The 27,216-nt window shown below is 40.6% G+C and overlaps 2 protein-coding genes across 3 annotated transcripts in view; one reads left to right on the top strand and one right to left on the bottom strand.

Moving 5' to 3' along the window:
- The window catches only part of srrm2 (serine/arginine repetitive matrix 2), a 28,452-nt gene extending 10,120 nt beyond the window's left edge, over positions 1–18,332 (bottom strand). Inside the window, exons 1-8 of one of the 2 annotated variants that reach the window (XM_062050379.1) lie at positions 18,110–18,332; positions 15,295–15,549; positions 11,138–11,233; positions 10,878–11,063; positions 8,328–8,411; positions 3,921–3,980; positions 3,813–3,842; positions 3,624–3,743 (exon numbers count right to left, since the gene is read on the bottom strand). In XM_062050379.1, the coding sequence (XP_061906363.1) occupies positions 3,624–3,743; positions 3,813–3,842; positions 3,921–3,980; positions 8,328–8,411; positions 10,878–11,063; positions 11,138–11,233; positions 15,295–15,542 (824 nt within the window). In that variant the 5' untranslated portion in view covers positions 15,543–15,549; positions 18,110–18,332. The remainder of the gene's footprint in view (positions 1–3,623; positions 3,744–3,812; positions 3,843–3,920; positions 3,981–8,327; positions 8,412–10,877; positions 11,064–11,137; positions 11,234–15,294; positions 15,550–18,109) is intronic. The other variant, XM_062050378.1, reaches the window with a different exon arrangement.
- A 3,721-nt stretch (positions 18,333–22,053) lies between these two features.
- arl6ip1 (ADP-ribosylation factor-like 6 interacting protein 1) lies at positions 22,054–26,975 on the top strand. The gene is made up of 6 exons (XM_062049451.1): positions 22,054–22,226; positions 23,916–24,049; positions 24,122–24,241; positions 24,339–24,456; positions 24,527–24,611; positions 26,696–26,975. Exons 1-6 carry the CDS (start codon positions 22,191–22,193, stop codon positions 26,812–26,814), a joined length of 612 nt encoding a protein of 203 aa, XP_061905435.1. The 5' UTR covers positions 22,054–22,190; the 3' UTR covers positions 26,815–26,975.
- Positions 26,976–27,216: the final 241 nt, after the last annotated feature.

Raw genomic sequence — 27,216 nt, 5'->3', positions numbered from 1 at the left:
CGCCTGAATGCAACTGAGATAGACTCCAGCACCCCCCGCGACCCCAAAAGAGACAAGCGGTATAAAATGGATATATATATTATATATATATATATATTTTTTTTACAACTACAACAGATCGACATAGGCAGATACAATATATACACATGAAATACCAGTAATTACCGTATTTACTATAAGGCGACACCTAAAAACCTCCAATTTTCTCAAAAGCTGAGAGTAAGGCTGAAACGACGCGTCGACGTAGTCGACGTCATCGGTTACGTAAATACGTTGACGCCGTTTTTGTGCGTCAACGCGTCGCATATTTACGTCACACTACCGTCATGGCGAAGCCCAAAGCAGACGATCAAAGCAGACGATGCGAGCGGGGGGGGGGAAGCACGCCAAGTCATCAAAAGTGTGGGAGTATTTCAATACACGGCCTAATAATGTTGTTGTATGCACACTGTGTCGAGCGGAAATGGCCTATCATAGCAGCACAACGGCTATGAACGAACATTTGAAAAGAAAACCATCAACCATCAACTAGTCAATCGTTGAGTATACGTTGTCATCATTACACAAAAACACGAATGTGTCATTTGTATCTGCTAGGGGTGTAACGGTACGTGTTTTGTATTGAACCGTTTCGGTACGGGGCTTTCGGTTCGGTACGGGGGTGTACCGAACGAGTTTCTAAGCTAAAGCTAACTTTAGCTGCTAAAGTCTTAACAAGCTGCTTTGCTCCTTCTGCCTCTGTCTCAGCACGCAGCATTGTCCCACCCACACAACCATCTGATTGGTACACACAAAGCCTTATCAGCCAATCAGCAGTGCGTATTCAGAGCGTTATCAGCCAATCAGCAGTGCGTATTCAGAGCGCATGTAGTCAGCGCTTCAGCGTGGAGCAGATAGGTGTTTAGCAGGTGAGCATCAGGCAGCGGACTCTCCCCAAATGATAATAAACACCTCCCAGTCAACTACTAGTAACATCACTATGAACCCGTTGACCTTCTAGGAATATAAACTGGAGCTCAGCTCACTCGCAGTCCTGGCTTGAGGTGAAGGCTAATTGGCTCTCAGTTCCAGCCACATCGACCCCTTCTGAGCGCCTATTTTCAGCTGCTGGGAATATTGTAAACAAGAAAAGAACCAGAGCATGTAGACATGCTAACCTTTCTTCATTACAACTGTTAGTCACTCACTGGAATGAGTAGAATTGGTTATTGTGTACTGTGTTGGACTGGATGTTTATTTTGCACATTTTAAAAGCAATACTTAATGTTTACAGTGCTCCAGAATATTTAGATTGGCACTTTTTTGTATTGGATGTTTATCTTTATTTTTGCACATTTTAGCAAATAAGCAATACTTTCACTTTTGTTGAAATGTTTACACTGTTGTTATAGAATATTTTGTTTTGCACTTTTTTGTATTGGATGTTTATCTTTATTTTTGCACATTTTAAAGGAAAATAAGCAATACTTTTACTTTTGAAATGCTTATACTATTGCAGAATATTAAGATTTGCACTGGATATTGACTTTTATATTTGCACATTAAAAAGCAAATAAGCTACTTTTAATTTTGTTAAATGTTAAAAGTTTTAAATGTTTACATTGTTACAGAATATTTAGTCATGTTGCTGTCAATGTTGACTGAGTGGCCATACTTCTTTTTTTTTGTAAATAAAAGCCATGCCTTTTGAAAAAACTGGCCTACATTTATTTTTTCATCTTCATTTTGAATAAAAAAATAATCGGTGTAAGGAAAAATAATCTATAGATTAATCGAAAAAAAATATCTATAGATTAACCGATTAATCGGAAAAAATAATCTATAGAAAAATAATCGTTAGCTGCAGCCTTAGCTGACAGTGCGCCTTATAATCCGGTGCGCTTTATATATGGACAAATATTGAGCCACAACAAACCTAAACTTCATTTTCATAAAGTTTAGGTCTCGCAACTACGGTAAACGGCCGCCAACTTATTTTTCCTCCGTAGATTAAGAAGCGCTTCTTCTTCTAAAGGTAAGCAGCCGCCAACTTAATTTTCCCCCGTAGAAGAAGAAGGGTTAGTGCGTCTGCCTCACAATACGAAGGTCCTGAGTAGTCCTGAGTTCAATCCCGGGCTCGGGATCTTTCTGTGTGGAGTTTGCATGTTCTCCCCGTGACTGCGTGGGTTCCCTCCGGATACTCCGGCTTCCTCCCACCTCCAAAGACATGCACCTGGGGATAGGTTGATTGGCAACACTAAAAAAAATTGGCCCTAGTGTGTGAATGTTGTCTGTCTATTTGTGTTGGCCCTGTGATAAGGTGGCGACTTGTCCAGGGTGTACCCCGCCTTCCGCCTGATTGTAGCTGAGATTGGCTCCAGCGCCCCCCGTGACCCCAAAGGGAATAAGCGGTAGAAAATGGATGGATGAAGAAGAAGTTCGCGGTGCATGCTAGGATATATGACTGCGCGAGGCGTGCCGTTTTGATTTCCATTTGTTTGTTTATGTAAAGACCCCAAAATGGCTCATATTAAGAGACACGCTTACGACGCAGAGTTTAAACTTAAGACGATCAGTCACGCAGTAGAACACAGGATTAGAGCAGCAGCGACACTGACTCGATTAATGACGACTTTGACGAGACGGATGCCGTATCCGCCCAACTGGTTGATTCGGACACTGAAGAAGAAGAATTTGAGGGATTCGTGGATGAGGAATAACTTCATAAAGTGAGCTTTCCATGTTTATTTTGTGTGTTGTGTTGTGTGACATTAACGTTTGAGCAACGTTGAGTTATTGATATATTGTTATTGCTCTGCACTATTTCGAGTGTTACTATATTGTGATTGCACTAACGTTTGATTTACCATAACAGTATCACTGTTTTTTACGTGTTTATTGAATCAGGGAAAAGTTCCCCTCCACTATGTGATATAAATGTTGCACTACGTTATACCTTGCTGTTGTTAAAAGATAAACAAAACACCACGTCACTGACTTTACCTCGGGGAAAATAAAACAGCTGTTTATTAATTTTGGGAGTTAACAGAGTTGTCAGAACGCTGGTTTGTAATCTATTAATAAAGTTTGACTGACCTATCTGACTGTTTTGTTGACATTCCCTTTAGCGCAGCTCCATTTAATGGATGCATTGGTGCGCCTTATAATCTGGTGCGCCTTAGTGCGGAAAATAGGGTAGTATTAAAAAAAATAAAAAAGGGAAGTAGACCAACCAACCAATATTTCAGGGTTGCTCACGAGGAACCCTTACAATGTATTAAATCCATAAACTGTTTAAAAAATTAATACAATTATAATTAATAAAGTTATGATGATGTAGAAAAATCCTACATTACACATTTTCCTAGGAGATTTCCCATAATTTGAAATGCAGATGCTGATGCTCCTCTTAGACACATGTATGAAGGTGTTTTTGGCTGCTAAATTAACCACAACATTGGCGTTGCATAAAACATTGTTGCTACTGGTCCCAAGTTTCCTAAAAAATGTTAAACAACTTAAAGCCTTCTCCACTGACATGTACTATTCATGTTTAAATAACTTTTACTGCAAATGAATATTGGCCATATTGTTTTGCCACATAATCCTAATAAGGAACTATTAGGAGCTGTAGGATCTGGCACCTGTGAGCTGAAGTGGACGAGACGCTCCTGTGCCGCGCTGTCTTTGTCTTTGCAGGACTTTTACTCGCTTTCTTCGTTGTCTTCTTCTTCTTGGACGCCTTCTGCTTGTCATCTGGGGAACTTTGAAGGAGAGAAAATATGAAACCAGGAGAAAAGAAAAAGGAGGCCAATGTTCCACATGTCCCTTACCCGTCTGGCTGCTCTTCCACTGACGACTCTCTGGAATCATTTAAAACAAATATTTAACTACACTCAACTTCAACTTGTAACCAGTGTGGGCGGAGCTAAGTCAATTACCGTTTCTTCTTTTTCTTGGATCTTTTCTCTCGGCGAGGAGATGGCGAGCAGCTCTGCGACCTGCACACGACGACAGTGAAGACAATTGCTTGATCAATACACTTGAAACTGTGTTTTATATGAGGACATTTTGTTTTGATGGACACACCAAGCAGCCAATCACGCCTCATCTTTTCAAATAGCCTAGACGTACATATGCTCCAATATGAATAAAGACCCTCTAAAACAGTGGTCCCCAACCACCGGGCCGCGGCCGCACAAGAAGTTAAAAAAAATAAAAAAATAAAAAAATTGTTTTAAATTAAATCAACATAAAAAACACAATCTATACATTATATATCAATATAAATCAATACAGTCTGCAGGGATACAGTCCGTAAGCACACATGATTGTATTTATTTATGACAACAACAAAAAAAATAAAAAATAAAAAAAAATAAAAAAAATTTTTTTTATTGAACACCAACGAAGAAGCCGAGCCTATGTAGCCGAGCGAGTTAGTCAAGCATGGATAGCGAGCGTCGGCGGTCGAAAGTGTGGCTTTATTTTACTAAAAAAAATGAAATATCGGCGAAATATAACACGTGCGATAGGACTGTTTCGTGCTTAGGAGGGTGCACGTCGAACATGATGAATCACCTCCGAGTTCATGAAGTACAAATACATGCATGTCCCGTCCTGGACGCGCTGCGCCGACCGTCCTCCTCCTGCTGTCAGATCTCGCTTTCTCCTATTTATGCCTTCAAGCTTCTTCCACACCCAGCGAACGTGTATTTTCCACAGCAGGAGACACTATCTGTCCAGAACGCTCACGCATCCTGCCTGAGAAGGCGGATATGGTCATTTTCCTAAACAAGAACTGTCTCTGATTTTATACTGTACCTGCTGCTAATCTGGACTGGGTTTTGCAAGTTGTTTCTTATTGTTTATTTGCTTTTCTGCACCAGGTTAGCCCATCAGTGGGAGCACGGTAACATGTTTAAGTACCTGCAACATCATACACTTGTGTGTGTAAATGTGTTTTCATGAGGTTTCCTGCAGTATCATACACTTATGTGTAAATGTGTTTTCATGAGGTTTTCAAAAATAAAGCTCTCTTGAGGAAAGTGTACCCCTGTGAAAATGTATTTATAATATTTATATTCAAGTTCATAGATTTGATATTCATATTCTAGTTGAAAATAGCCCTGTGAGGAATTTATAGTAAAGTTCATAAAAAGTTAATAGAATTAAAATTGATGGAGAATGTCAGACTATTTCATTCAGAAAGACTGTATGTAGGTTAGCTAGCTCATTTTTTTTGACACTGCCTCTTAAAAGAATCGGAATCGAGAATCGCCAGGAATCGGAATCGAAACAAAGAATCGGAATCGTTCGAATTCAAACGATACCCAACCCTAACTATAATCATCAAAACTATATAAAAAGAGGGTTAGAAATATCTTGGGTTGAATGCTGGGCTGAGGGGTGTTGCCCCTACCCAAACCTCAACACCCCAAAACACAGTTAAAAACAAAAACAAACAGGATTTTACTCAATAGTACAGCAACTAGGGCTGGGCGATATGACTAAAAAATGTATCACGATATAAGTGTTTCATATCAGTCGATATCGATAATTATTGATTTAAAAAAAAAAAAAACTATTCTAAATAAAGACCAGGAGAAAAAAAGCTGAATTTAAATACTTTTATTTTAAATATAACCTTTAACCTTTAGAATGAGGTCAGCATTATGAAAAACAGTCAGATAAAATGAAAATACTGGTCGATGTGCAAATATTGACATTAAATAAATGCTTAATCCAACAAAATGTGCAAAGTATTGTAATTAAGAAATGAGTAGTGTACAACTCAGGCTTTAAAGCCATATTGGTAACAATATATGCAAATAAATAACAGTCACATTAAGCAAGCAGAAACAAACATGTCTTACAGAATTTTGTAAACATCAGAATAAACTTGCGTCTGAACATCTGTGACAAAACAAACCTGTTACTCTCTTCAGTCATTTATGGAAAAATCAAACCAACTTCAGTATCTCCTTTTCCACGGATTCCCTGCACATTGTGTAAAGCTTAGGAATAGCTGTCTTGGAAAAGTGCTTTCGGCCAGGTAGAACATAACGGGGGTCGAGCACGTGTATGAGATTCTTGTACCCAGACTTCTCAACTATGCTGAGCGCTACCATGTCCTTCGCTAATTGATACACCACTGCATCCGTTATTTCTTTATAACGTTTTGAATTTGTGTCGTATGGCACTGCTGCCGAGTAATACTGTCTGCGGCAACAACAGACCACCATCGAGACGATGGTGGTCTGTTGTTGCCGCTTCGGTGCTGTTCCACTTGCACTTGATGTAGATGGTTGTGGCTGTTTGATACTGCTGTACTCCAGCGGGTGAGAGCGGCTCAGGTGGTAAAATAAGTTTGTCGTGTTCCCAGACTTGGTCGGGACGACGACCTTGCAAAGTTTGCAGACAGTATTACTCTGATTCGTATCGGATTTTAAAAAATCCAAAATACTGCCAAACTGGGGATGTGACGTTTCCTTTTTTATTTACAATTTCCTCTCGTGCTGCCGCGCTCATATTCCCGTTTGGTTTCACTCCTCCTCGTCAGCTAGCCGTTGTTGCTTTTTTTTTTCTTTCCTATTAGCATTTCCCAGAATGCCTTGCGGTTCAGGCTCGGCCGTGATAGGTCGAGAGGCCAAAGCCCTTCCTCTGCCTACACCCCCCAGAATGCCGTGCGGTTCAGGCTCTGCCTTTCTTCCTATTTTTTTCTAAAGAACTCAGTGAAATTATCGAACGTTCTATCGACCCCATTTTCTATTGATATTGATCACATGTCTATCGCGATATATAATGTTATTGTTTTATCGCCCAGCCCTAACAGCAACATTGCAAAAATATCATGTATTTTAAAAATAATTTTGTTCATGAATACATCTCCTTTGCGACGGGTGCATGCACAACTGTGCGAGTGTAACAGACGCCCATCAACTTCAAGAATAGTGCTGGCGATCTGGGAGATTTTAGCTCAGTAGTCAGCATGCTTGCCTCGCACACCAACACAGCCGAGAGAGACAGTACACTATCACTACATGAAGCAGAGCAGTCTGTCATTGACAGCCATGAACACCAATCATTGCATTACGCCGTCAAAATTGGCTTCAGCTCAATTAGGCCTGGTTGCATGTCAAGCCTGTTATATATTACTGTCGCTTTGCAGGGATGGGAGCACCCTTTGAGGAAAAAAAGAGGAACTTTCTATCAGCGCGATGTGCTGCCATACAAACTACATTTCCTGCAATTTAATGCATTTTAAAACTATTTTTACCTTCAGATTTATTCTCATCGACCAACCTATTTTGGCTGTCTTTATGACACATGTCCCATGTAATGTTCCACAGAATCCAGTAGATCATTTACTAACATTATTATCATTGACATTGTCATGTAAAATTCTATAACACGTATGCAAAAAAGTCAAAAAACTTTTCCCATTTGGCAACTCTATCTTGTAGCCACGCCCCCTGGGGTATTATATACTTCCGGTGTTGTGACATCCATTTACAATCCGTCCCGTCAAAAATATATGTTCTCGCTGGCTACTAATACATACTCTAGAACTACAACTGCTTCGGAACTAACAGCGTTTGGGTTGTAATCTTCCATATACTGTATGATTAGCAGCAAAGTGGACAGTCGCCAACGTTGGTGAGCTAGCCAGATGGTTAGCTAACGAGCAAGCTTGTTTTGGTGATCCTGGTCGCCTCCCCGTACTACAACTCAGTGCGGTGTTTCGGCGAGAGGAACAGCGACTACATGCGGCTTAGGTGAGCGTTCAACAAATTTTATTTGGACCATTTTTTTTTTAATTCATTAAAAAAAGGCAGAAGTGATATTTTGACGCAAAAAAGAATGCATGCCTCCTGACCTTGCAAATCTAAACAAACCTTTGTACAATATTCTATGTTTTTTTATTTATTTCACCAGTATATTTTCAAGGTAGATGACAACAGTTTTTAAACTTTTACTAAATATGCCATTCTTGTGTAATTCCCACATGTTTTATGTTGTTAAATTCGACAGAAGAATATTTATTTTCAAAAAAGTAGTTTTTCCCTATGCTATATATGTGCATTTAAAGACCTCACTGTTGGCTTTGTAAGGTCATGTTATCTTAAAATTAAACAAAATTGATGCTAATCCACTTTTTTTCCAAATAAGAATCCATTAGGGTTCGAATTGTTAAGCAGAATTGAAATTGGAATCGGAACCGAAAAAATCTGATCAATTCCCATCCCTACTGGTGTGTATATTATACTTTTCCCAAATACTGCAAAAACTACAGAAATGTTTCCGCCATTAGGAGATGGCTGTCGTGTGCTCATCAAAGAACTCACCCAGCCCTCTTCCGGTTCTTTTTCTTCTTCTTCCGACTGCGTTTCTTTGGCGGGGAATCAGAGTCGTCCGAGTCTTCTATCAACCTGTCAGGAGGACAGCGAAGCAAGAAAAGACCTCAAGACAGGAAGTGTGTTCGCACTTTAGAGTTGTCCCAATTAATTATTTTGGTACTGAAATATATTCAAAAAGTTTTCAAAATACAGGGAACCACAAAAAATGTCATTATTGGCTTTTTTAAACATAAACTCTTACTTTAAACATTTATTTTATGGCAAGAAAATACAAATGTTGGCATTAGATAAGAACATACTAGATAACATGTCTTTTAGTAGTAAGTAAGCAAACATGATACAAAGGCTCCTAATCTGGCTGCTGACGTATGCAGTAACATATTGTGTCACTTTCCTGTCTATTATTTTGTCAACATTATGAGGGATAAGCGGTAGAAAATGGATTATTAATCTCTTTGTTTATTTACTGCTTAGTTTCTGTTTGAACATATTCTATCTACATTTATGTTAAAATGTAATAAGCACTTATTATTCTGATGTTTAGATACTTTAAATAAGTTTTGGGTACTATTACAAATTTGGGTATAGATCCTATACCAAGTTAAGGCTGAAACGACGCGTCGACGTAGTCGACGTCATCGGTTACGTAAATACGTCGACGCCGTTTTTGTGCGTCGACGCGTCGCATATTTACGTCACACTACCGTCATGGCGGAGCGCAAAGCAGACTGTGCGAGCGAGGGGGAAAAAATCACGCCAAAAGTGATCAAAAGTGTGGGAGTATTTCAATACACGGCCTAATAATGTTGTTGTATGCACACTGTGTCGAGCGGAAATGGCCTATCATAGCAGCACAACGGCTATGAACGAACATTTGAAAAGAAAACCATCAACTAGTCAATCGTCCGCGCGAGTATACGTTGTCATCATTACACAAAAACATGAATGTGTCATTTGTATCTGCTAGGGGTGTAACGGTACGTGTTTTGTATTGAACCGTTTCGGTACGGAGCTTTCGGTTCGGTACGGGGGTGTACCGAACGAGTTTCTAAGCTAAAGCTAACTTTAGCTGCTAAAGTGTTAACAAGCTGCTTCGCTCCTTCTGCGGCTGCCTATGTCTCAGCACGCAGCATTGTCCCACCCACACAACAATCTGATTGGTACACACAAAGCATTATCAGCCAATCAGCAGTGCGTATTCAGAGCGCATGTAGTCAGCGCTTCAGCGTGGAGCAGATAGGTGTTTAGCAGGTGAGCATCGGGCAGCGGACTCTCCCCAAATGATAATAAACACCTCCCAGTCAACTACTAGTAACATCACTATGAGCCCGTTGACCTAGGAATATAAACTGGAGCACAGCTCACTCGCAGTCCTGGCTTGAGGTGAAGGCTACCGGTAATTAGCTCTCAGTTCCAGCCACATCGACCCCTTCTGAGCGCCTATTTTCAGCTGCTGGGAATATTGTAAACAAGAAAAGAAGCAGAGCATGTAGACATGCTAACCTTTTTTCATTACAACTGTTAGTCACTCACCGGAATGAGTAGAATTGGTTATTGTGTACTGTGTTGGACTGGATGTTTATTTTGCACATTTTAAAAGCAATACTTAATGTTTACAGTGCTCCAGAATATTTAGATTGGCACTTTTTTGTATTAGATGTTTATCTTTATTTTTGCACAATTTAGCAAATAAGCAATACTTTCACTTTTGTTGAAATGTTTACACTGTTGTTACAGAATATTTTGTTTTGCACTTTTTTGTATTGGATGTTTATCTTTATTTTTGCACATTTTAAAGCAAAATAAGCAATACTTTTACTTTTGAAATGCTTATACTATTGCAGAATATTAAGATTTGCACTGGATGTTTACTTTTATATTTGCACATTAAAAAGCAAATAAGCTACTTTTAATTTTGTTAAATGTTAAAAGTTTTAAATGTTTACATTGTTACAGAATATTTTGTCATGTTGTTGTCAATGTTTGACTGAGTGGCCATACTTCTTTTTTTTGTAAATAAAAGCCATGCCTTTTGAAAAAACAGGCCTACATTTATTTTTTCATCTTCGTTTTAAATTTTAAAAAAAAATCGGTAAAAGGAAAAATAATCTATAGATGAATCGAAAAAAATAATCTATAGATTAACCGATTAATTGAAAAAAATAATCTATAGATTAATCGATAGAAAAATAATCGTTAGCTGCAGCCTTATACCAAGTATTTACAAGATCATACATTGGTCATAATTAAAGTTCTCCTGTGTCCCGGGACATATTTCCTGACTTTATAAACAATAAAGAAGATTTTGTGATAATAAATAAATATAGATGTAATCACTGTAGTATCAACTATATAATGCTCTTGGAGTTGGTATCGTTACAGTCGATATTTGCAATCAAAATAAAAAAGGGGACAGGTATTTTTTTTTGTAAAGGCAGTATAGTACCTTTTTTTTTTGTAATTATTAGGTACCGCAGTATTTTATTAGTACCGGTACAACCCGAGTGTGCTTGTGTTAAAAAGCTGCTTTGCACTCACGTGTATTGCTGCTGCTGCTGCTTTTCTCTCTCCAAACGCTCCTGCTCTCGCTTCTCTTTCTCCTTCTCTTTGCGATCGGCATGGAACGACGATCCGTCGACGTAGTCGCTGGAGATTCCAAAGGCCTCCCGCAGACGATCGTTCTTCTGCTGGTTGGCCGCGGCCAGAGCGTGAGTTTCTGTTACGCTGAGCAAAAGGAATCAGTAACGGTCAAACGTGAAGATGGCGAAAGAACAGTAGCTGCTTAATTGTTGACTTACGACGCCTTGTCGGTGGAGGCTGGGGGCTTCTCTTGCTGCTCCTGCAGCATCATTCGAAAACTATTCACCTTCTCCTCAATCTCCTCTGCAGAGTATCTGACCAAGCAAGCATAAAAAACAATTAGAACCTTTCTACTAAACAAATATTACAATAAGTACAGCCAGGCCAAGCAGTATAATGGTCAGCTGTGCTGCACTTTAACAATTTACAGTCGTCCACTGCGCTTCAAATATTACAGCTTCACTACATCACTGATTTTTTTTAAAGCATACCATATTTCCTTGAATTAGCACCGGGGCGGTAATTAATTTAAAACCTCTTCTCCCTCCGGCGCTTACCAAAGGCATGCGGTAAATGTAAGCATGTGCTAATTATTTTAAAACTTCTTCTCACTCTGGCGCTTACCAAAGGCATGCCGTAAATTTAGGCCTGCGCTTATAAATTTGAGTGTGATGTAAGGATACCATCATGAAAAGCACATTTAATAAAAAAAAACGTTATTATGGTCTTACCTTTACTTATAAATGAAGTCCATGCGCAGGTCCTTCTGAACAAAAGCATCGATAACTTGTTTATAGAAGCCTTCCTTATCTTTCTTCAGTTTTAAAAGTCTCTCTGTTTCGATGGAGATCTTCCTTTATTACCTCCTGCTTAGATTGAAAGTCCAGTTTAGAAAACTGTTTTATTTTAGATATGTAATCCTCCATGTTAAGTGCAAGCGAGAGGAAAAAATAAACGATCGCTGCTAACTGTTGCTGCTTGTTGTCACTTCTTCTGCAGCCGAGTAGTCGCAAGAAAGATCACTAGCGCCCTCTACCACCAGGAGGCGGGAGTCATTTAATGACTCATATTTGACACACGCAGCAACGGTATATTAATAAAACATAGCTGCTTACTGTTCTTTTTAGCATATTCAATAGCTTGGACCTTAAATCCTACTGAATAGCTCTTTATCTTCTTCCCTTTATGCGATTTTAAATTATTGAAATCAGCCTCCTCCATTTTGAAAATCATGACAGGTGAAGTGTCAATCGTGACGTGACGAGTTTGACCCGGCGGAAATTCTAGGCAGGCGCATACTATATACCCTGCGGCAATTCAAGGAAATACGGTATTCTATATATTTTTGGCCTACATTTAATAATTTAAATCATATTTATGTTTTACATATCTGCAGGGTTTTGCCTTATTTTGTATTATGTTGTGGTGATGGATAAAGATATTCACAAAGCAGGACTTCTGTTTCCAGGTTCAGGGTGAACAACGCTAACACATGACAGCTAACTTTGGCGCTATGTTCACCGCGACATTCCAGTCAACCAACATTTTGATACGCTTCATCTTCGACCCCTGCCTCATCAATACCACCTATCCACTTTAACGTCAGCGATAACAAAAGACAAGACAGACCAGTACTTGCCACTTAATGCTATCAGCAACTTTCCAGGACATGCTGAATGGAGAGGAACTCATCAGCAATGCTAACAACGCAGCAAATTTTTGTAGCCGCGACTGTCAAGTTGACCAAGTTTTTACGGAACAACTTGCGTCTGTGGTTTCAGCATATGGAAACCCAGTACTAAATTAGAGGAATTACCCAGGATGTGACGAAGTATTTCCACGTTGTGGCCAATGTTCCGTCTAATTTTTTATGTGTGTGAGCAAACGCAAAAACTCCCTGAGCATTCAGTGGAGCCCATGTGAGCAACATCAGACGTGCACACTGTGGCTACACCAGCAGCACACCTGTCCCAAACCTGACTAAATAAGTTCAATCTCCATCCATCCATCCATTTTCTACCGCTTGTCCCTTTTGGGGTCGCGGGGGGTGCTGGAGCCTATCTCAGCTGCATTCGGGCGGAAGGCGGGGTACACCCTGGACAAGTTGCCACCTCATCGCAGGGCCAACACAGATAGACAGACGACATTCTCTTATTATTATAATCAAATGACAGCAGTCCTTTCCATGAGATTATTTTCTAATATAAGCGTTTAGGCCCACTTACAATGACAATAACAAAAATATTGTTATTCATGAACTGTGTACTTGTATTGTTTGACTGGGTGGAGGTCCTGCTTTGGAAATAATTTGTACCCCTTTCAGATATTGCATTTAGTTCCCATTAAAACATTCACATGTTGCACAATGAGATGTAAGCAGGGGATCATGTGTACATTCCTGCAACTTCCTGTTTGTAAAAAATATATTTTTATTAGTATTTATTTAATATACTAACAGCATTTCATGATTAATATTTATAAATTAAGATTCCTAATAAATGACACTAGAATAAGCACACATTTGATTGGTAAATCATAGTGTAACGACCTGGAATTACACTTTATGTGTGGTGTTGGAGTTGTCCGACTTTTTGTGTGGCTGTAAACGCGTCACTGGCTAAGTGCCATATGTGCATGTGTTGGCGCAAGTAAGAAAGAGTGAGCGGCTGCTGTTAATATAACAAAGTTGCTTTTGGTCTGGTTTGTACTGCAGAAAATGACCAGTTTTGCTAGATATAATTTTTTTACTAATGTTTTGGTGATGTGTTTATGGCCGACAATAAAGAGTTTTGCTCAGTAAAGTGATCGATGGAATTCATGTCCTCAAAGCGTCTCGACAGACGTTACAATATTTGAACAATGATGACGAAGACTGTTTTCTCTGTCATGTCCGTGTGTCGAAAATTGTTATGCGCTTATTTTTTTATTTGATTTTGTGCGTGGCATAGATTTGCCGTGCACAGAGGACGCTTGAGCAGTGCGCAATTGCACAGGCGCGCACCTTAGAGGGAACGTTGGTTGTGGCTGTGTTGTAGTGGCCGGGTGACGACCATAGCAATGACGCAAGGAGGATCCTCCGGGTTACCAGTGAGTACTGTAATCTACGGTAGAACCCACTCAAGGCTACTATATCGGTGAAAGAAATGCAAAGGGAACTATATGGCTGTTATTTCATGTCTAGAGGACTCTTAGCTATGTTAAAAAAATATTTAGAAGGTCATACACAGCTTGTTCTTGGTCAAACTATAAAAATATTTGATTATTAACTAATCATCATACTTTCCGGTCAGGCAATTGCGCACTGCTCCCGTGTCCTCACGCACAGCAATCTATGCAGTCCACAAAATCCAACCAATCCTACAATTGTTTCTGTACTATTTTCAAAGAGCGATCACAACAGATAAAACAATGGCTTCAGCCGAAATATTTTGAGGAGAAGGAGGTTGTCTGCATCAACAACCACACTAAAACAACATCAGCGACAAAACTACTATCTAGCAAAACTTCACTTTCTGCCGTAATCGCACCAAAACAAACAAATTAAATGTCGCATTGACATTAACCGCTTGCGCTCTTTCATTTGTGCCAAAAGACGCACACACTCTGCTCAGCCAGTAATGCGTTCAGTGCCACAAAAAGTCAGGCAACTCCAAACCCCACACAAGGTCGTTACACTATGATACGATTCACACGCAGCCAATCAATTTCATTAACAGTGTGTTATGTGTGCATAAACTCTTATTTTGGCAAAACGAACAAGCACTGTACACCCATACTCCCCAAACACATGTGTGCTTATTCTAGTGATATGTATTAAGAATGTTAATTTGTGGATATAAATTATGACTTGCTGTTCTGAGATTACATTAATGCTATTAAACAACTCTGCAATGATGTATTTTACAGACACAAAGTTGTACACTGTATCGCATGCTTGTGCTACAGCACACATCTCATTGTGCAAAATGTGAATGTTTACAGCTGAAAAAAAATAGATTTCAGAAAGGACTACATGTCTCAAATTCTTCCACGGGAGGACCCCCACCCAGACATTCAAAATACAGCTCATAAAAAATAAGATTTTTTTTTCATTGTCACTGGGCTAAATCATTTATATTAGAAAATATTAAAATGAAAATGACTGCTGTTATTTGATTACTACTGTATAATAAAACATTTAACTTGTCAGGTTTGGGACGCTGGTGTGGAGACAGTGCACATGTCTGATGTTGCTCACATGTGGTCCAAGGAATAATTAGGTAGTTTGTGCGTTTGCTCAGACACATTAAAAATTAGGAGGAACATTGCCTGGAACCAATTAGCCTCGATAAACAAGGGACAACTGTAAAAACGGTCTATTGTGTATTCTCCTCACCCTTGCTCCTCCATCATGTCTTGCAGCTTGGCACACTCCACCTCCAGCTGTCTCTTTCTCTGGTGCTCCAGGATGTCGGCATTGGGCTGCCTGTTGAGCTGACTCTCCAGCCGCTCCCGATCCTTTTCGTCCCGTTCACCACCGCGTTCATCTCGCGGCCGTTTGGCTCGCAGGGTGGACAAGTTCCGTTGCACGTAACCATTGGTGCCGCTGCCCCGAGGAGTGGTCAGGCCTATGCCATTGTACATGGCGGCTCTGTAAACGCAAACATTGTTTATAGTCACGTATTCAATTCTGAAATATTGTTATAGATTCCATTCTGAAATATTGTCATTGATTGCATTCCTCATTTCTCCGGAGGACCAGCTCACGCAAACTTAAAAGCAAGGCCACATTAGTAGTTTTTAGGCAGCCACACACCTTTATAAAGCTTGACAAGTGTTAGGGCGGGAAAAATTGTTGTTCAAATTGAGCACATGTGGTAGGTATGTGTTTTTGCAGCAGGCTGGATCACCACAGTGGTCACTCAGACCGTTCCACGTCTGATCGCGCCATCGTGAGTAGCGACAGGGCCGCTGTATTCAGAGTTCAACTGCGTTTGCATTGTTTTCATCACAACTCTACACCAATACTCATGACGTAGAACACATATCCTAGCTTATCCACAATATCGAAATTTTCGGACTGGACAAGTGTTCATGCAACAAAGCTCCGTCAACATTTGGCAACAACTTCCCTACATAAAATCTACGATGAGTAAAATGTTCATTGGAATCTTATTACAATAGAAGTTAAAGGCCTACTGAAACCCACTACTACCGACCACGCAGTCTGATAGTTTATATATCAATGATGAAATCTTAACATTGCAACACATGCCAATACGGCCGGGTTAAATTAGTAAAGTGCAATTTTAAATTTCCCGCAAAATATTCTGCTGAAAACGTCTCGGTATGATGACGTTTGCGCGTGATGTCACGGATTGTGCGGAAGTATTGGGACACCATTGTGGCCAGCTATTAAGTCGTCTGTTTTCATCGCAAAATTTCACAGTATTCTGGACATCTGTGTTGGTGAATCTTTTGCAATTTGTTTAATGAACAATGAAGACAGCAAAAAAGAAAGCTGTAGGTGGGATCGGTGTATTAGCGGCTGGCTACAGCAACACAACCAGGAGGACTTTGAGTTGGATAGCAGACGCGCTACCACGAGTACAGCTTTGGCTTCCAAACATTTGATCGCTTGCCCGTACGTGCGTGCCGCTATGTGCATGTCACGTACGTAACTTTTGGAAAATATATGTGCTGTATGAACTTTACGGAGGTGAACGGTACTTTGGGCTGTGGGATTGAGTGTGTTGTGCGGGTGTTTGAGTTGTATTGGCGGGTTATATGGACGGGAGGGGGGAGGTGTTTGTTATGCGGATAATTTGTGGCATATTAAATATAAGCCTGGTTGTGTTGTGGCTAATATATATGTCTTGTGTTTGTTTATTTACTGTTTTAGTCATTCCCAGCTGAATATCGGGTCCCACCCGCCTCTCACAGCATCTTCCCTATCTGAATCGCTTCCACTGCCCTCTAATCCTTCACTCTCACTTTCCTCATCCACAAATCTTTCATCCTCGCTCAAATTAATGGGGTAATCGTCGCTTTCTCGGTCCGAATCGCTCTCGCTGCTGGTGGGAATGATTGTAAACAATGTGCAGATGTGAGGCGCTCCACAACCTGTGACGTCACGCTACTTCCGGTACAGGCAAGGCTTTTTTTAATCAGCGACCAAAAGTTGCGAACTTTATCGTCGATGTTCTCTACTAAATCCTTTCAGCAAAAATATGGCAATATCGCGAAATGATCAAGTATGACACATAGAATGGACCTGCTATCCCCGTTTAAATAAGAACATTTCATTTCAGTAGGCCTTTAAACAATCTGTAAGTCTGACGAATATCTTTTAAATTGATTGATTCGCACACCGATTTTTTTGACCCATCAATTGCCCGGTCGTTTGTTTCCTGACTCCAACCAGCCATGTTTACTCAAATTTTCCGTCACTTCAACACTAATTTCATGAATGGAATCGATCAAAAATACACCGTAGCTTATTAGCGTAAGCTTTTAATTCTATTTCTTTGTTTAACAAGCTTTCAAATGATACCAACATTTTTAAAATGGGCTAAATATTAAGAAATGTAAGACTTGTTTTTTGTTTTGTTTTTACAAAAAGTCATACCTAAAGTATTGACCCATTGACTTTGTACTGAAGAAGTTAACGAGAAATTAGTGCATTATCTCCGGTATAAAAGTCCACAACTTTCTTAATATTTATCACAAGGAAATAATACTTATATATCTGGAATTGTCTTTACAAGACCTGTCTGATAATCCTAGTTCATGTAAATATTTGTATTACATTTATTTTACATACAAACTGATCCACACCGGAAGCAATCAAACGTTGTTTCATGTGTGTAAACAGAACAGAAATTGGGTGTAATGTCAGACGATCAGACACATTTACATTAAATTGCATTAATGTATTTTCTTGTTTTACTACTTGCAAGAAGACCCTATTACGCATGCGCAAAAAAGGCCTAAACCAAACGACGCATGTCGTCGTGTCAGAAGAATGAGAAATGTTTCCATTATTCGCTCAGTAGGTCATAATAACACTCGCACCAGGAATTAATTGCTAAAATGTGTGATATACTTAGTAAAAAGGTCGTCATGGGCCTTAACACTTGTAGGCCCGACAATCACTTAGCTGAGCTATTAGCTAACTAGTTAGCAAGGAAGCTAGCGGGCTTGTTACCTACCAGGTCTTCCCTCCTTGCAGCCGACAGACACGTCACCTAGAGGGATATAAAATTAGATTTTTCTGCTTCTTAATCCCTGCTTGTATAATCACAGTCTCTTTCAAATGTTTGCTCGCAATGAAGGGAGGCTGGTTTGTTCAGGTAACTAGTCCGTCTCAAACGAAAGGAGGACGAGCTAAACTGCTTCTTCTTTAAGTCCAATGGCGGTCTTAGCCAGGACTGAAAAGGTGAATAGCGTCACCTACTGGACGTACTAACTTTATAATATTGAATAAAAAACAGTGAATAAAAGAGCAAACAGGAGAAATTTAGCGAGAAAAAAGTTAAAATGTTGACATAATCTTAATCTTTTTTGTATGTGTTTTTCACTTTTCTCAACTTTTCTCTAAAGGCCTAACGAGGGACGAGGGTTGAAAATTAGCATGTGGCGAGAAGTCTTATGTACTTTGACAACGGTTACCTATGGCTAGCAATGTTTAATTGTACTGTCCCTGTCAAATAAATAAATAAAAAAAATAAAAGAAATAACACAAAGCTGCCATGCAGGCTGTTTAAAACTGTCATTACATAATAATGAATCAAAATCAATGTTTTTATGAATTATTGACCTATTTAAAGCTCCAACTACTACACATCAAATATTCCACTTTGAAATATACTGGATATTAGTACTTACTACTTCTACTGGGTAGTAATAGTAAGTACACGTGTTCCTGTGTACTTAACACTTCTACTGGGTATACCCACATCTATAGATGTAGTAAGTACATAGGTGTACTTATGCCTCCTACTGGGCCGTAGTAAGTACACATGTGCTCTTGTGTACTCACGAGGGAGCTTGTTAATTATACTAAGCACTGCTCCCACCTAACTGCAGGCTTGAGTATCGTTCTAACATGAATAGTAGAGTGTAACGCTTTCTGCTTGCGACCCCCCTGAAAACCCCTAGGGCAGGGGTGTCAAACTCATTTTAGATCGGGGGCCACATTGAGAAAAATATACTCCCAAGTGGGCCGGACTGGTAAAATCACAACACGATAACTTAAAAATAAAGACAGCTTCCGATTGTTTTCTTTGTTTAAAAATAGAACAAACACATTCTGAAATTATACAAATCATAATGTTATTGGGTTTTTTTTTACAATTACCTGTTGCGGTTAATAGTATATATACTTTGTTTGTTGTTATTTAGATTTTCTGAATAAATTATGTGATAATGTTCATCAGTCAACTCATTGGTATGTCAGACTTAGCCTTGTCTTGGTTTAACTCTTATCTTACTGACAGGATGCAGTGCGTCTCCCATAACAATGTGGCATCGGACTATGTTAAGGTAACGTGCGGAGTTCCCCAGGGTTCGGTTCTTGGCCCTGCACTCTTTTGCCTTTACATGCTGCCGCTAGGCGACATCATACACAAATACAGTGTTAGTTTTCACTGTTATGCTGATGACATCCAACTCTACATGCCCCTAAAGCTGACCAACACGCCGGATTGTAGTCAGCTGGAGGCGTGTCTTAATGAAATTAAACAATGGATGTCCGCTAACTTTTTGCAACTCAACGCCAAGAAAACGGAAATGCTGATTATCGGTTCTGCTAGACACAGACATTTATTTAATAATACCACCTTAACATCTGACAACCAAACAATTACACAAGGCGACTCGGTAAAGAATCTGGGTATTATCTTCGACCCAACTCTCTCGTATGTCAGACCCAACTCTCTCTCACACATTAAGAGTGTTACTAAAACGGCCTTCTTTCATCTCCGTAATATCACTAAAATGTGTTCCATTTTGTCCACTAGCGACGCTGAGATCATTATTCATGCGTTCGTTACATCTCGTCTCGATTACTGTAACATATTGTTTTCGGGTCTACCTATGTCTAGCATTAAAAGATTACTGTTGGTACAAAATGCGGCTGCTAGACTTTTGACAAGAACAAGAAAGTTTGATCATATTACGCCTATACTGGCTCACCTGCACTGGCTTCCTGTGCACTTAAGATGTGACTTTAAGGTTTTACTACTTACGTATAAAATACTACACGGTCTAGCTCCAGCCTATCTTGCCGATTGTATTGTACCATATGTCCCGGCAAGAAATCTGCGTTCAAAGAACTCCGGCTTATTGGTGATTCCGAGAGCCCAAAAAAAGTCTGCGGGCTATAGAGCGTTTTCTATTCGGGCTCCAGTACTATGGAATGCCCTCCGGTAATGCCCCGGTAACAGTTAGAGATGCTACCTCAGTAGAAGCATTTAAGTCCCATCTTAAAACTCATCTGTATACTATAGCCTTTAAATAGACCCCCTTTTTAGATCAGTTGATCTGCCGTTTCTTTTCTTTCTCCTCTGGCCCCCTCTCCCCTGTGGAGGGGGAGACACACAGGTCCGGTGGCCATGGATGAAGTGCTGGCTGTCTAGGGTCGGCACCCGGGGTGGACCGCTCGCCTGTGCATCGGTTGGGGACATCTCTGCGATGCTGACCCGTCTCCACTCGGGATGGTCTCCTGCTGGCCCCACTATGGACTGGACTCTCGCTGTTATGTTGGATCCACTGTGGACTGGACTTTCACTGATATATTGGATCCACTATGGACTGGACTTCCACAATATTATGTCAGACCCACTCAACATCCATTGCTTTCGGTCTCCCCTAGAGGGGGGGGGGGGGGGGGGGGGGGGGGGTTTACCCACATATGCGGTCCTCTCCAAGGTTTCTCATAGTCATTCACATCGACGTCCCACTGGGGTGAGTTTTCCTTGCCCTTATGTGGGCTCTGTACCGAGGATGTCGTTGTGGCTTGTGCAGCCCTTTGAGACACTTGTGATTTAGGGCTATATAAATAAACATTGATTGATTGATTGATTGGTGTTAATTATCAATCTATCAAGATAAAAAAAAAGATATCAAAATCATTATTTATGTAGTTTGATAATTTTCCTCGACTGATGTACTAACATGTGGTTTATTTTGTACATACAGTATGTAGCATCATCTACAAAGAAATGCTATTGCGACATCCAGTGGACACATTTAGAACAGCTGTTTCTTTCACTCAAAAGTTTCAGGTTAATTTTTATACTTAGCAAACTCATCCCGCGGGCCGGATAAAACCTGTTCGCGGGCCTGTTCCTCGGGCAGTACGTTTGACACCCCTGCCCTAGGGGCTCCTGACCCACTACTTGAGAAATACTGTGTTAATTTATTACGTACTGTGAAAATGAACTATCAACATTTCCACTTACAAATAATGTAAGTACACTTTTTATTGTAAAAATTATTAATCACATTTTATCCAAATTTGTTAATAAGTTGTACAGCGTTACCCAAATTTAAGAGCGTTTTGAGATATGAGGCTGATTGTTATGCTTTAAATAGCAAGCACAAATTTGCGTTACAGTAAGCATTATTGTCACAGGCCCGCCCAAAACATCTGGTTTTACTCGCTAGCATTAACTTATAGGCAATAATACAAATTCTGCAATTCTATCTAGATCCAGTCACAAATCATATTAAGCCCAAAACAGTCACAATATCGAATTTAATCCGATATTCACACATCGACTATAACGTGAACGTCTCCCCCAAGTCTCGCGAGACTCGTCGAAGTCAGCGATGCCAAACCTCGTGACCATACGTCACAAAGACGCATTCGAAATTAAGATGCGTTCAAAGCACTGAAGAAAATGAGGAATTTGAGTGTTTTCGCTTGACCGAAGTGCAGAAATACTAGAAACGCTTCTCGGTATGATGCAGTGTAATTGTCATGAATCAAAAGTGTTATTAAATATAATTACACGGCAGATAAGTATTTACAACTAATAAACATACATATAAGAATCTTTCAACCCATGTGCCATTATCAAAAGGGATTATGGACAATGTTCTGTAGGAAATACAAAAGTCGTAAAAGACCATGCGTCCTTGAAGGCATCATTGCGGGATCCAAACAGTATCACTTCGACCGTTAATGACGCCGAGGCTCGCCTGAGGAGCCGCCTGGTCCTTTTTAAAACATTTATACATTTAAATAATTTAAAACAAGATTTCAACGTCCACTGTAGCTCGGCAGCGATGGTCGAAGGAGACAATAAAAGCGCCAACATGCTGGTTTGTACTCTGAAGTTTAGTTACCGATTGTGGGTGTGGAAGGTTAGCGTGTTGTGTTGCTGCTATTGTTGCATTTGATGGCCTCTGATGGCAACCATGAGCTGCCCTGCTGTTGGCAAGCAGACGAGTATAGGATTTAATGTCTTTTATTGTGTTTGTCCCTGACTGCACTGACTTGCTATTTGCTCAGCAAAGCTTTAGAATCGCTGCTGCTCGAATGTGACTGCTAACATGCTAACCAGTTAGCCGCCTGTTTTCCTAAGCTAATGGCGTGACTTGCAGTCTGCTTAAAGATGAAACCAACATGCTTTACTTCAACACATGAATTGCTTATTAATAGCTTACACATCGAATATACAATAGCTTCCAAAAAAATCCACCGTGTGAAAAATTCTCAACATGAAAAATAATTAGAGCATGATGTCCGTTGTGTAACGTCGCATCATTTAATGTTAACACGATGTCGTGTGACATGACATGGTGTTGTGTAATGTCTTGTGAAATGATGTCATACAATATAGTATGATGTCACGTCACGTAGAATGTATGTAACACGACATGCGAACGCATCATGTTGCATAATATAGCATGATGACATGTAACATGTCATACAACATAGCATGACGTCATGTAAAATGTGTACAAAACATAGCATGATGTCATTTAACATAGTATGATGTCATGTAACGTAGCATGATGTCGTGTAACATGTCTACATATTTTGATGACTACAGAATTCTATTCTTGTGTAATGTCATGTAACAGCATGATGTCGTGTAACATGCCATATAACATGGCACAATGTCACGTAACATGCTGTGATGTTACATAGCATGATGTCACAACATCAAATAAATGCCTCCATATTAAAAAGTTAAAGTTAAAGTACCAATGATTGTCACACACACACTAGGTGCGGTGAAATTTGTCCTCTGCATTTGACCCATCCCCTTGATCACCCCCTGGGAGGTGAGGGGTGCAGTGGGCAGCAGCGTAGCCGCGCCCGGGAATCATTTTTGGTGATTTAACCCCCAATTCCAACCCTTGAAGCTGAGTGCCAAGCAGGGAGGTAATGGGTCCCATTTTTATAGTCTTTGGTATGACCCGGCCGGGGTTTGAACTCACAACCTACCGATCTCAGAGCGGACACTCTAACCACTAGGCCACTGAGTAACATAGCATCATGGCTTTTAGCACAGTTGGATGACTATGCAAAAAGGACATCCATCCATCTTCTTCCGCTTATCCGAGGTCGGGTCGCGGGGGCAGCAGCCTAAGCAGGAAAGCCCAGACTTTCCACTCCCCAGCCACTTTGTCCAGCTCTTCCCGGGGGATCCCGAGGCGTTCCCAGGCCATCTGGGAGACATAGTCTTCCCAACGTGTCCTGGGTCTTCCCCGTGGCCTCCTACCGGTCGGACGTGTCCTAAACATCTCCCTAGGGAGGCGTTCGGGTGGCATCCTGACCAGATGCTCGAACCACCTCATCTGGCTCCTCTCGATGGATGACAAAGCATTCTATTATATTCCGGTATGATGTCCTGTAACAGAATGAGATCACGTAACATGTCACACAACATAGTATGATGTCATGTAACAACTTTATGATGTTGTGTACTAGGATGTCGTGTACCGCGGCATGATGTCTTGTAACGGCATGATGTTGCGTAACATGATGTTGTGTAATATAAGGCTCAGGAGACGGCCCAGCTAGAGGAGCAACTCCAGGCCTGGGGGGAAGTGATCCTGGTGGGGGACCGTGTCCTACGCTGGGAGAAGCCGTGGTTCCCCGCAGCCCTGATGGGCGCCACCAGCGTGCTCTTCCTGTGAGTCACGTCGTCGCACAGATCATGCGCTTTCCCTGGCTTTGTAAATACACCCAATTCCTCGTCTTTCAGGCTCATTTACTACTTGGACCCTTCGGTGCTGACGGGCCTGTCCAGCATCGTCATGCTGCTGTGTCTGGCCGACTACCTGGTGCCCACGCTGGCTCCCAGAGTCTTTGGCTCCAACAAGTGGTGAGCGGGGACACGGGCACAATGGTTGTGTGTGTGTGTGTGTGTGTGTGTTCACGTGCATCATTTTAACGTGCGTGTGTGTTTGCACGCGCTGCAGGACCACAGAGCAGCAGCAGCGCTTCCACGAGATCTGCGGTAACCTGGTGAAGACGCAGCGTCGCGTGCTGGGCTGGTGGCGACGTCTGTGCGCGCTCAAGGAGGACAAGCCAAAAATGGTATGCGAACAGACAAAAATGGCCTCCTGGCGGACACAACTTGTGACCCCATGACTTGGTGTGTGTGCAGTATTTTGTATCGGTGATCAGCAGCCTGCTGGCGGTGGCGTGGATCGGACAGCAAGTGCACAACCTATTTCTCACCTACGTGATTGGTGAGTGACCATCGTTGCCATGGCAACAACAAACTGAGGAAAGAGGAGTTTGTGTTTGCATCAGTGTGGGACACAGCCATAAAAAAAAAAGAAAAAAGGGAAGAAAAACGTCTCACAACTGCGACTCGTTTCCAACCCTTCCTTCACGTTAACGAGCCGGTCAGTAACCTCGAGTTTGTTTGCGAAATGTCACAACCCTGCAGTCTTTCCATCAAATTTGATTTAAACTAACCACGGATCAACAAAATACATTTGATTTGCAGTTCTAATCATTCTTTGCATTTTTAAACATACTTTTTTTTTATCTCTTTTGTGATGTTATTCCCTTCATTGCGACCAATTGTGCAAATGAGGTGATGATTTCATCGGGCAACATTTACGACAGTCAAAAGCTACTTTCCTTAGTGCGTATTTGCCCATTTAAATCAGCTACCACTGCCATCATTAAGTCAATTCTGGACACTTTGGATGATTCCATTGTTATTTTCACTTTTTCTTTGCATTGTTTTTGGATTTTTAAAAAGTAATTTTTTAGGGGTGCCTAATCGTGAGTGGTATTTACAATTCTGAATCAACTCAACATTCTCAAGAATTGTTTAAAAAATATAACTTTTAAAAAAAAATTTTTTTACAATCATTTACACTATATACCAAATAACATGGAATACACCTGGAAAGTATTTACAGCGCGTTACTTTTTTCACAGTATATGTTACAGCGTTATTCCAAAATGGAATACATTTGTCCTGAAACTTCTACAAACAGTACCCTATAACAACAACGTGACTGTTTTTCAGGATTTTTTGGAAATGTAATAAATATACAAAACTTAAGAAATCACATGTACATAAGTATTCACAGCCTTTTGTCCATGAAGATCAGAAGTGAGCTCAGGTGCATCTTGTTTCAACTGATCATCCTGGAAATGTTCCTACAGCTTACTTGGAGTCCACATGTGATATATTTAGTTGGTTGGACATGATTTGGAAAGGCACACACCTGTCTATACAGTATATAAGGCAGAGCACATACCAAGAATGGAGTCGAAGGAATGGTGTGTAGACCTCCGAGTCTGGATTATATCGAAGCACAATTTTCTCGATGGCTGACAGAAGGTCAACCATCTCTTCCTGTATGGTAGAGTGGCCAGACGGAAGCATTTTTTAGTAAAAAAAAAAATGGCGCCAAAATGCACCTGAAAGACTCTCAGACCATGATAAACTAAATTATCTGGTCTGATGAGACAAAGATTGAACTCTTTGGTGTGAATGCCCGGTGTAATGTCCCTACAGTGAAGCATGGTGGTGGCAGCATCATGCTGTGGGGATGGTTTTCAGCCCAGGTACTGGGAGACTAGGATAGATGGAAAGATGAATGCAGCAATGTACGGGGACATCCTGGATGAAAACCAATGTTTCTTATCCAGCCTGATGGCGCTTCAGAGGTGCTGCAAAGAGGAATGGGCGAAACGTCCCGAAGATAGGTGTGCCAAGCTTGTGGCATCGTATTCAAAAAGACTTGAGGCTGTAATTGCTGCCAAAGGTGCATCAACAAAGTATTGCTCAAAGGCTGAAATACTTATGTATTTTATTTTATTTTAACGAAATTAGCACAAAAAAAACCCTTTTCACATTGTCATCATGGGTTATTGTGTGTAGAATTTTGTTGATGAGTTTATTCAATTTTGGAACAAGGCTGTAACGTAACAACATGTGGAAAAAGTGAAATGCCGTGAATACTCTGGATGCGCTGCATAGAGAGAATCAACTGTGAATCAAATCTTCACTTCAGGAATTGGAATCAAACTGAAACATGAGTGGTTGTAAAATTCACATCAGTACAGTTTAATATCTCCTCCTCATGACCCAAATACCGTGTATCGTCACATCATAGTTTTGTTGTTTACAGACTATTTTCCTGCAGTGGAAGTAAAGTGACAGTGAAAATTGCAGAGCCCTGGATTAGCACGTATCAGCTCAAAACAAATATCGGAAAAAATATTCCACAAAAATGTGGAGAACCACTGATCTGAACACAGTTGTCAGAGGTCTGCGTGACGAAATGTAACGCTTTCGTGTTTGCAGTGAGTTTCCTGCTGCTGCTTCCTGGCCTCAACCAACATGGCGTCCTGTCCAAGTACGCCTGCATGGCCAAGAGGGAGATCAACAAGCTGCTCAAGCACAAGGAGAAGAAGAATGAGTAGTTTGTGTCCTGTTAGTGTCCTGCGTTCCATTGGGGAGACTGACTACTGACTTTGTGTCCTCCATTGTGTCCCATGTCTCTTCATGTAAACACGCCCCTACTTCCTGTCAATCTTATTTATGTGTCCTGTCACCAATGTGAATAAAGTTCATTTTAAAAGATGCTTATTTGGTCCTTTTTGGTCTTTATTTGCGCAGACATTTTCTTCTCAGGAAGGTTTTTCCTTCATCTACACTTGTGTGAAGTTGTCCCAATTGTTTGTGCTGCAAACATTTTTGGTCTAACTTAGTTTTCTAAGTTATTAACAAATAATACCAGCTACATAAAAAAACTATAATAGACCAAAAACGTTTGCAGCACAAACAATTGGGACACTTAAACAAAGGGGGGGGGGGGGGGGGGG

Source organism: Entelurus aequoreus, linkage group LG06, assembly GCF_033978785.1.
Source record: "Entelurus aequoreus isolate RoL-2023_Sb linkage group LG06, RoL_Eaeq_v1.1, whole genome shotgun sequence".
Classification (NCBI taxonomy): domain Eukaryota; kingdom Metazoa; phylum Chordata; class Actinopteri; order Syngnathiformes; family Syngnathidae; genus Entelurus; species Entelurus aequoreus.
The sequence above is the reverse complement of the archived record's forward strand: the minus strand, read 5'-3'. Positions and strand labels throughout refer to the sequence as shown.

What these genes read in the sequence shown, in the direction of transcription:
- arl6ip1 (XM_062049451.1), top strand. Translation starts at nt 22,191, where the DNA reads ATGGTCGAAGGAGACAATAAAAGCGCCAACATGCTG. An exon ending in ATAAAAGCGCCAACATGCTG is followed by an intron (nt 22,227 to 23,915) that starts GTTTGTACTCTG and finishes GTGTAATATAAG; the next exon opens with GCTCAGGAGACGGCCCAGCT. An exon ending in GTCTTTGGCTCCAACAAGTG is followed by an intron (nt 24,242 to 24,338) that starts GTGAGCGGGGAC and finishes CACGCGCTGCAG; the next exon opens with GACCACAGAGCAGCAGCAGC.